At 42.1% G+C, this 11,245-nt stretch overlaps 1 protein-coding gene across 4 annotated transcripts in view; it reads right to left on the bottom strand.

Moving 5' to 3' along the window:
- Nucleotides 1–11,245, bottom strand: part of LOC122556264 (nipped-B-like protein) — a 536,293-nt gene that overhangs the window by 300,627 nt on the left and 224,421 nt on the right. For all 4 annotated transcript variants that reach the window (XM_043702895.1, XM_043702901.1, XM_043702914.1 and 1 more), the window contains 2 exons: nucleotides 5,659–5,730; nucleotides 815–904 (listed from right to left, as the gene is read on the bottom strand). In XM_043702895.1, the coding sequence (XP_043558830.1) occupies nucleotides 815–904; nucleotides 5,659–5,730 (162 nt within the window). The remainder of the gene's footprint in view (nucleotides 1–814; nucleotides 905–5,658; nucleotides 5,731–11,245) is intronic.

Genomic DNA, 11,245 nt, shown 5'->3' with positions numbered 1-11,245 from the left:
TAATGAGAGGCATAGATAGAGTCGATAGCCAGAGACTATTTCCCAGGGCAGAAATGGCTAACACGAGGGGTCATAGTTTTAAGCTGGTTGGAGGAAAGCATAGAGGGGATGTCAGAGGCGGGTTCTTTACACACAGAGTTGTGAGAGCATGGAATGCGTTGCCAGCAGCAGTTGTGGAAGCAAAGTCATTGGGGGTATTTGAGAGACTGCTGGACATGCATATGGTCACAGAAATTTGAGGGTGCATACATGAGGATCAACGGTCGGCACAACGTCGTGGGCTGAAGGGCCTGTTCTGTGCTGTACTGTTCTATGTTCTATAATATCAGTGATCGGGAAAGATCAAGATCTGATGAAAGGTCTCAAACTTCAAACAGTCACTCTTTCTGTTTCCAGGCAATGCCAGACTTACTGAATATTACCAACATTCTGTTTTGATTTCAGATTTACAGAATTTTGCTTAGTTTCTCTTTACTATTAGTAAAGGTTACTTGCTTTTTCAGCAGCTCTAAAATACTTCATGACTTCACCCAAGAAAAGATACAAAATCACAAACAAAACTAGATGGCGCAGTGACTCTTTGGTCTCACCTGCTGCCCTTGCCTCATTCAACCTATCAATTTTACTCTGTCTGAAATCACTCTCCTTTGCTCCACTTAGTCATCTTAAAATCCATTAAAAATATTTAAAAAGTGGAAGCTGTGTGTGTTATGTTTTAGCATGACAATATAAAAATAGTCCAACCTCTCCCAATATTTTGATCAGCTCAGCTGCAATCACAAATAGACCTTAATGGTGGAAACTTAACACTTACCTAATGTAGTAAAATCCATATCCTCCAGATTTTCCAAGATGTTTTCCACTGTGGCTGTGAATCGTTTGAAAGTTGACGAATCCATCATTTCTATTATTTGATAAGAGACATATAAATTTCATGCTTCAAACAGTTCAAAATATCTTCCATATGGTTCAGCATTCAAAACCATCAGTTTTCAAAAAAAACATTACAGAATTCAAAATAGAACACTGCCACTCAGCCAATCATAGTGGTGTCACTTCTTTAAATAAGTCCCACTCCCCTGATCTTCCCCATAGTTTTCAGGAAATTAAATTACATTACGAAGTTACAATCAAATCTGCTTGCACTGTTCTTTTAGGCAGTACATTCCAGACCAGAAATCACTATTTTAAAAAAAACTCATTGCGACACCCAATTTGTTGCCAATCATTAACACTGCTACTACTGAAAATAGCTCCTCTGTCTGGTTCCATGAAAATCATGAATGATTTTACGTTATTCTTTAACATTCTTGTATTTGGAGGAAATAGCACCACCTTCTCCAGATAATAAAGTCCCAGTACCACTCAATTTGTAAACAAGTCATCTGTCAAGATATTGGGAGCATTTAACTTTTTGTTTTAATAATGATTGAGATGCAGGAGTTGGTGGGAAAATCTGCCAATGTTGCAACAGTGGATAATAGTCGCCATTTGACAGATCTTACTCTTGAGAAATAGAAGGTCCTTGAAGAACATAAAGGAATCAGCAAAGAACTTAAACAAGAAATTATGGGGTCATTAAATGCCATTGACCAGATTAAGGAGAATGCCAAGGCGTTTTACACATATATTAGGAGCAAGTGGGTAACTAGGGGAAAGGGTAAGCAGAAGTGGGCATTGCAGATGCTGGAAATCAGAGTCAAGGTCAGTGGTGCTGGAAAAGGACAGCAGGTCAGGCAGCATCTGAGGAGCAGGGAAAGGGAAGGCCTATTTTGACTCTGATCTTCACGATCTGCAATCCTCACTTTCTCCTACCAGTATATGTATTTTTTTTAAATTTCCTTAGCCACCTTAAGAGTTAGAGACGTTAGTGTTTCCTTGATTGTTGCGTCAAAATGAGGGGACCAGGGCAGATTACTGGCAATCACTCCCAGGAGCTTGATGCAGTCCATCATCTCTATCCAACAATCTTCTCACCTGCTGCCGTCAGCATTCTGGGATGGGTCCCATCAGGTCGTGGGGACCTGCCCACCTGAATGATTTTCATAACACCCTTTTACATATTTACATGTTCCAGATTATCATCATATCCCTTCTAAGACCATCCATGAGTCCTTCCCCTTTGTGAATATCAGTGCAAAGCATTCGTTAACAAACCCACCCAATTTGGCCGACTCCACACTCCTTTATCCACGACTGGACCTTGCCTCTCCCTAGTTACTTGTTTGCTCCTTATATAAAATCCCGAGGGTTTTCCTTAATGCTGTTTGCCAAAGACATTTCATAAAACGTAGAACATTACAGCACAGTATAGGCCCTTCAGCCCTCGAGGTTGCGCCACCCTGTCATACCAATCTGAAGCCCATCCCACCTACACTATTCCATGTACGTCCATATGCCTGTCCAATGATGACTTAAATGCACTTAAACTTGGCGAATCTACTACCGTTGCAGGCAAAGCATTCCATACCCTTACTACTCTCAGAGTAAAGAAACTACCTCTGACATCTGTCTTATACCTGTCTATTTCCCGGCCCCTTATTCCTTGTTTGGATCCTTTCCTGCACTCTTTGTAATCAGAGGACTCTGTCTGCCTTCATTTTCCTCAACCTTATACATGTCTCCTTTTCCTTTTGACTAAGCTCCAAATTTCTCTTGTCATTCAAGGTTCCCAAATCTTGCCAGCCTTATTGTTCGTTTTCATAAGATCATGCTGGCCCTGAACTCTAATCAACTGACCATTAAAAGATCCACACATGCCAGATGCACATTTGCCCTCAAACAGCCACCTCCAATCCACATTTTCCTGTTCCTGCCTAAGGAACAGATTTGGCGTGTCCTTGATAGGTATGTCCCTGTCAGGCAGAGAGGAAGTGATTAGGAGAATCAACGTTTCGGACAAGATTCCTGAATGATTCCTGAAGGGCTCATGCCCGATTCTCCTGCTACTTGGATGCTGCCTGACCTGCTGCGCTTTTCCAGCAACACATTTTCAGCTCTGATTTCCAGCATCTGCAGTCCTCACATTCTCCAGGAAGTGATAAGGTAAGGGAACCGTGGCTTACTACAGCAATTGTATCTCTTGTTAAGTGGAGGGAGGACGTTTATATAGGGTGAGAGGGGAAAGATATAAAAGAGACCTCGGGGTAACTTTTTCACACAGAGGGTGGTACGTGTATGGAATGAATTGCCAGAGGAAGTGGTGGAGGCTGGTACAATTGCAACATTTGAGAGAGATTTGGATGGGTATATAAATAGGAAGGGTTTGGAGGGATATGGGCCGGGTGCTGGCAGGTGGGACTAGATTGGATTGGGATATCTGGTCGGCATGGACGGTTTGGACCGAAGGGTCTGTTTCCGTGCAGTACACCTCTATGACTCTATAAGTGGGAAGTTAAGTGGAGATCGGAGAGGTATTAAACAAACATCTTTCATCAGTTTTTACTCAGGAAAAGGAGAATATTGTAGAGGAGAAGAATGAGATACGAGATATTAGACTAGAAAGGATCGAGGTTAGGAAGGAAGAGATGTTATCAATTCTAGAAGGAGTGAAAGTAGACAAGTCCCCTGGGCTGGATGGGATTTATCAGAGGATTCTCTGGGAAGCTGGGGAGAAGATGGGAGGAGATAGCAGTACCTTTGGCCTTGATCTTTGAGTAGTCATTGTCTACAGGTTTAGTACCAGAGGACTGGAGGAGTGCAAATGTTGTGCCCTTGTTCAAGGTGACAGTAGAGATGACCCAGGTAATTATAGACCAGTGAGCCTTATTTCTGTTGTAGGAAGAATTTTGGAAAGGATTATGAGAGATAAGATTTATAATCATCTAGCAAGCAACAATTTGATTTTAGATAGTCAACATGGTTTTGTCAAGGGCAGGTCGTGTCTCACAAACCTCACTGAGTTTTTTGAGAAGGTGACCAAGCATGTAGATGAGGTTAGGGCAGTTGACATGGTGTACATGGACTTCAGTAAAGCCTTTGATAAGGTTCCACATGGTAGGCTGTTGGAGAAAATGCAGAGACGTGGAATTGAGGGTGATTTAGCAATTTGGATTAGAAACTGGCTTTCTGAAAGAAGGCAGTGTGTGGTGGTTGATGAAAATATTCAACCTGGAGTCTGGTTACTAGTGGTGTGCCACAAGGATGTGTTTTAGGACCACTGCTGTTTGTCATTTTTATAAATGACTTAGACACAGGCATAGGTGGATGGGTTAGTAAATTTGCAGATAACACTAAAGTCAGTGGAGTAGTGGACAGTGCAGAAGAATGTTACAGGTTGCAGGGGAACTTGGATAAACTGCAGAATTGGGCTGATGCACTTTTGGAAGAATAACAGGAAGGCAGAGGACTTGGTAGTGTGGATGTGCAAAGTGATCTTAGAGTCCATGTACATAGATCCCTGAAAGTTGCCACCCAGGCTGATAGTGCTGTTAAGAAGGCATACAGTGTGTTAGGCTTCATTGGCAGAGGGATCGAGATCCAGAGCCGCAATGTCATGCTGCAACTATACAAAACGCTAGAATGGCTGCACTTGGAATATTGTGTACAGTTCTGGTCGTCCCATTACAGGAGGATGTGGAAGCATTGGAAAAGGTGCAGAGGAGATTTACCAGGATGTTGCCTGGTCTGGAGAGAAGCTATGAGGAAAAGCTGAGACACTTTGGTCTATTCTCATTGGAAAAAAGGCGGCTAAGAGGGGATTTGATAAAGACATACAAGATGATCAGAGGATTAGATAGGATAGACAGTGAAAGTCTTTTTCCGAGGATGATGCCGTCAGCTGGTACGAGGGGACTTAATTATAAATTGAGGGGGTGATAGATTTAAAAGAGATGTCAAAGGCAGGTTCTTTATGCAGAGTGGTAAGGGCATGGAATGCCCTGCCTGCCAATGTAGTTAACTCAGCCACATTACAGAGATTAAACAATTCTTGGATAAGCACATACATGATGATGGGACAGTGTAGGGGGATGAGCTGACACTAGTTCACAGGTTGGGGCAACATCGAGAGCTGAAGGGCCTGTTCTGCGTTGTATTGTTCTATGTTCTATTGTGGTAGTTAGCCTTCTCCCAATTTAATATTTTCACCTGAGGACTACTCTTGCCCTTATCCATAAGTAGTTTAAAACTTACAGAACTATTTCAGTATTCCCAAAATGTTCCCCCACAGAAACACTGATCACCTGGCCAGTTAATTCCCCAATACAAGGCCCCTTTCTTACTTGGACTACTTACATATTGTTTTGGTGCTCACACACATTCTCCCACCATGTCAATATAGGGGAAGTTATCATTATCCACCGCAACAACACTGCTGTTTTTACATTTTTCCATAATCTGCCTACATATCTGTTCCTCTATCACCCAGTAGTCGTTGGGAGGCTTGTATTACAACCCCAGAGTGATTGCAGCTTTCCTGTTCCTGAGCTCTACCCATATGGCCTTGCTGGAGGAGCCCTCATTACAGCTGTGATATTTTCCCTCATCAGTTAATCTCTCTCTCTCGCTCGTCATGCTTGCCTGAAAATCAAAATCCTGGAGTGTCAAGCTGCAAGTCGTGTCCCTCTGTCAACTAACATTGTTACAGCATTTTAAAAGCCCAAAAGTAGTCAAAGTAGTCAAACTCCATGTCTGAAATATTTGAGATTGTGAATTTACCTTCAGGAGTAAGTTTAGGCTCATATGCTTTCCTCTTCTTTTGTTTTTCTCTTTTTCTCATTTTTTTGGCAACTGTAAATAAAAATTACATCAAGTCTCATACTTGGTAAAATTATGAAGTTTTGATTTAGTCAGTTACAGTCAAGATTACTATAATGAACAGCAAAAAACCAAATCAAATGACAATGCAGGACTGTAGGCATAAGCAGAACATGAAATTGTCAGAAACAGTGTACATTGTAAGTACAGAAATATCACAGCACAAACATATGAACTATTCTTAGTCAGAAGGCATATTATATAAACATGTCTGGAGGCAGGCATGATTCGCAGCACTTTATCCGTACTGGCTAGCTACTGAGTCATCATGCTTTTTGAAACATCAGAATTTAATAATCTTTGCAAAGAAAAAAATACATAAGGCACACAAAGTTTTGAAACTTGTATGCGACTGTTTTAATCCTGATGGTACAAGTGCAAGCCTTCTTAAGTTCACTGGCATCCCAATGTCTAAACATCTTATTTGCCATAAAATTATATACCACAGAAAGTTATAATTTGGTTCATCATATTCAGCCAAGATTTAGTTATCTAAATGATTGCATTTGACTGCTCTTTCCCCACAGCCTAACAGATGTGCTTGGCACATTGCCTACTGAATAATGGCATAAACCAGAGATGTGACAATATCTCTGCACACATATGTGACGATACATATGCTTTCTCTGCACACAGTTCCTCAATCTCTTTGAAAAGATACTGAACACTCAGTGAAAGATGAATTCATAAGAAATTATTAAGCTGTGATTATTTTCAAGTCGGATGAACATATACAAGTTCCATTAAGTATGGATGCATTTGCCATAAAGGGAATGTAGAGGTTCACCAATCTAATGATCCTGCATTCTCCAAAGTTTAGAATAATTAAAGGTGATCTCATGGAAGTTTACAAAATTCTACACAGCTAGACATGGGAGAAGTAATGTTTTCCCTTACTTGGTAGTGGGGTGCCCCAGAACCAGGGGACAGTCTCTTAATAAGGAGTAAGCTAACTAGAAATGAGATGAGAAGGAATTCCTTCATTCAGAGGGTACTAAATCTTTAGGATGGTATGACATGAGGCAAGAGGGAGCCAAAATTAATTGGAAGCGGAGGTCACCAGGAAAGACATTGGAGCAGCAATCACAAGAGTTTCTGTGACGCACAGCAGAAATTCATCTTAAAGAAGAATAATCAATGTAAGAGGAGGACAAGGCAACCATGGTTGACAATGGACAGAGACAACATTAATACAAAATAAAAGTTGGCAGTTAGGAAAGGAAAGGTAACATTAGCATTCATGTAAAGAGGACAAGAATACAAGAGCAGAAATGCATTGCTGGGGCTGTATAAGGTTCTGGTCAGATCATATTTGTAATATTGAGAGCAGTTTTGGGAACTGTATCGAAGGAGGTGTGGACTGGCATTGGAGGGGGTCCAGAGGTTTACAAGGGCTTGTCATTGGAGATGGGGTTGTGGTCTAGGTCTATACTCCATGCGGTTTAGAAGGATTTTGGTTGGTTTGGTTAGGGAAGATCCCATCAAGACTTACAGAATACTGAGGCCTCAAAGTGAAGGGACAGCCCGTAGAACTGAGATATAGAGTAATTTCTTCAGCCAGAGGGTGGTTAGTCTCTGGAATTTACCGCAGAAGGCTGTAGAGATAATGCTCATAGCATTCAAAACAAGGTAGATGAGTTAACGGCAAAAATCATCGCAAAGGAGTATGATTTAGTAGCCTTTACAGAGACACGGTTGCAGGATGACCATGATGGGAATTAAATATCTAGAGGTATCAGACTATTTAGAAGGACAGGTGAAAAGGTAAGGGAAGTGGTGTAGCTTTGATATTTAAAGGATGACATCACACCAGCAGAGAGATGATACAGGTTCAACAGAGAATAACGCTGAATCCAATTGAGTGGAAATTAGAAATTCTAAGAAGAAATGGATAGGCGTAGTCAATAGGCCACCAAACAATAACATCACATTGGGGTGGACAATAAATGATTAAATATCCAATGCCTGTAAAAATGGTACAGCACCTATCATGGAGGATTTTAATCTCTGTATCAACTGGTTGAACCAGGTTGGTCAAGGCAGCCTCAAGGAGGAGTTCATTAAATGTATCCATGATAGTTTCCGCCAATAGTATGCAATGGAACAAGCCATCCTAGGTTCGGGGTAATGAGACAGGAATAATTAATGATCTCATAGTGAGAGATCCTCTTGGAAGGAGCGGTCACAGAATGGTTGAATTTAGAATATAGATGGAATGTGAGAAGATAAAATCCAATACCAGGGTCCTGTGCTAAAACAAAAGAGGCTACAACAAGATAAGGGAGGAGTTGGCTACAGTAGACTGGAACTAAAGACTATATGATGGGACAATTGAGGAACAGTGGAGGACTCTCAAAGCAGTTTTTAAAGTGCTCAGTGAAAGTATATACCAGAGAAAAAGAAGCACTATAGGAAAGGGGGAATCTACCATGATGTCTAAGGAAATAAGGGACACTACCAAATGAAAAGATAAGGCATATGAAGTGGGAAAGACCAGTGGGAAATTAGAAGATTGGGAAAACTTTAAAGGTCAACAGAAATCCACAAAAAAAGCTATAAAGAAAACTAAGATAGATGATGAGAGTAAACTAGCTCAGAATATGAAGGCAGATAGCAAAGGTTTCTACAAATATATAAAACAAACAATGTGGCGAACAATGTGAACACTGGTCCTTTAGAGGATGAGAAGGTGAATTTAATAACTGGAAATGAAGAGACAGCCAAGGCACTGAACAGGTATCTTGGGTCAGTCTTCACAGTGGAGGACACAGATAACATGCCAATAACTGATGACAAGGAGATAAAGATAAGTAAGGACCTAGAAACAATCATGAAAATAGTCATTTGGGCAAACAAATGGAGCTAAAGGTAAACAAGTCTCCTAGCCTGGATGAAATGCATCCCAGGGTACTAAAACAATGATGGGAGAAATAGCAAATGCACTCGTAATTTTCCAAAATTCGCTGGATTCTGGGGTAGTTCCAGCAAATCGGAAAACAGCATGTGCGATATTACTGTTTAAAAAGAGGTAGACAAAAGATGGGGAATTATAGGCTGGTTAGTGGGGAAAATGCTTCAATCTATCAAGGAAGAAATAGCAAAATATCTCGATAGAAATTGTCCCATTGGATAGATGCAGCATGGGTTCATGAAAGGCAGGTCATGTTTAACTAATCTACTGGACTTCTATGAAGACATTACGAGTGTGGTGGACAACAGGGACCCGGTATATGTGGTGTACCTAGATTTCTAAAAAGCATTCGACAAGGTGTGGCATAAGATAAAGATGCACGGTTTTATGGGCAATATATTAGCGTGGATAGAGGATTGGTTAACTAATAGGAAACAAAGTGCGGATAATGGAGTGCTTTGCTGGTTGGCGAAGAGTGCTGTGCATCAGGGATCAGTGTTGGGACCGCAATTGTTCACAATTTACACAAGTGATTGAGAATTGGGGACAATGTGCATTGAGTCAAAGTTAGATGACACTAAGATAGGTGCAGGGGTAAATGTAGGGGAATGGGTCTGGGTGGGTGCGCTTCGGCAGGTCGGTGTGGACTTGTTGGGCCGAAGGGCCAGTTTCCACACTGTAAGTAATCTAATCTAATCTAATCAAATCAGTGGCAGAGCAAAGTGTGCAGAGGGATATAGATAGTTTGAGTGAGCAGGCAAAGGTCTGGCAAATGGAGTACAATGCAGATAAATATGAAGTCATTCATTTTGGTAGCAACAACAGTAAAAAGGACTATTATTTGAATGGTACAAAATTGCAGCATGCTGCTGTGCAAACAGACCTGGTTGTCTTTGTGCATGAATCACAGAAGATTGGTTTGCAGGTGCAACAGGTAGTTCAGGCAGCAAATTAAGAGCAGAAAGGTTAAGTTGCAGCTGCATGGGGTGCTGGTGAGGCTACACATGGAGTACTACATGCAGTTTTGGTCTTCTTACATGAGAAGTGGAGAGGGTGCAAAAGGAGATTCACTAAGTTGATTCCAGAGTTGAGGAGGTGGGTTTATGAGGACAAACTGAGTAACTGGGATTATATTCATTGGACTTTAGTGAGTTTTGAGAAGATGTATAGCTCAGGTTGAGGTTCTGGATCTAAGTTTGCTCGCTGAGCTGGAAGGTTTGTTTTCAGACGTTTTATCACTAAACTAGGTAACATCATCAGTGAGTCTCCAGTGAAGCGTTGGTGTTATGTCCTGTTTTCAATTTGTGTTTGGGTTCTCTCGGGCTGGCAATGTCAGTTCCTGTGCTGGTGATGTCATTTCCTGTTCTTTTTCTCAGAGGGTGGTAGATGGGGTCCAAATCGATGTGATTGTTCATAGAGTACCAGTTGGAATGCCATACTTCTTATAAGTGTCTGTGTTTGACGTGACCTAGGATGCATGTGTTGTCCCAGTCGAAGTGGTGTCCTTACTCATCTGTATTTAAAGATGATTCGGAGATGCCAGTTTTGTACAAAGTTAAAAATCACACAACACCAGGTAATAGTCCAACAGGTTTAATTGGGAAAGCTAGTGTGCTTCCAATTAAACCTGATTTTGAGTGCGAGCAGCAGCAGAGTGTAAAGAAACCCGGAAGGCTACAGCTAAGGTGAGACAGTTTGTTTTAAAATTACTTACCAGTAGCGGGCAGCGATGTTTTTTTTTCTCTTCACAGAAAGAGCGGGAGCAGCAGGGGGAAGTGACGAAGACCGGGGGGCAGCCAGGTAGGTTTTTTCCCTATAAAAGCGCGAAGAAGAACCCGAGGCACTACAGAGGTAGTGCCTCCCACCCGCCCTCCTCCCCTAACCTAATAATAAGACCCGTTGTGGTAAGTAGGTAAGTTCTGCATTTTGCTTGTTTTATTCTTTACACCAAGATTTTTTTTTTTAAAAAAAAGGTTACTTTTAGAGGGATGGCAGTGAAGGCAGTGCAATGTTCCTCTTGCAACATATTTGAGGTGAGGGATGCCATGGTCGTCCCTGCTGATTACACTTGCAGGAAGTGCACCCATCTCCAACTCCTCCAAGACCGTGCTAGGGAACTGGAGCTGGAGTTGGATGAACTTAGGATCATTCGGGAGGCAGAGGGGGTCATAGATCGGAGCTTTAGGGAAGTAGTAACTCCAAAGATTGCAGACAGATGGGTGACAGTGAGGGGGACTGGGAGGAAGCAGCCAGTGCAGGGAACCCCTGCGGCCGTTCCCCTCAAGAACAAGTATACCGTTTTGGATACTTATGGGGCGGGGACTTACCAGAGGTAAGCAATGGGGTTCAGGCCTCTGGCACGGAGCCTGTCCCCGTTACTCAGAAAGGAAGGGTGGAGAAGAGCAGAGCAATAATAATTGGGGACTCGATAGTTCGGGGCACAGATAGACGGTTTTGTAGGAACGAGAGAGACTCACGTTTGGTATGTTGACCCCCAGGTGCAAGGGTATGTGATGTCTCTGATCGTGTTTTCCGGGTCCGGGAGGGGGAGGGGGAGCAGCCCGAAGTCGTGGCCCA

Source organism: Chiloscyllium plagiosum, chromosome 2 (genome assembly GCF_004010195.1).
Source record: "Chiloscyllium plagiosum isolate BGI_BamShark_2017 chromosome 2, ASM401019v2, whole genome shotgun sequence".
Taxonomy (NCBI): Eukaryota; Metazoa; Chordata; class Chondrichthyes; order Orectolobiformes; family Hemiscylliidae; genus Chiloscyllium; species Chiloscyllium plagiosum.
This window is presented reverse-complemented; position numbering and strand designations above follow the sequence as displayed.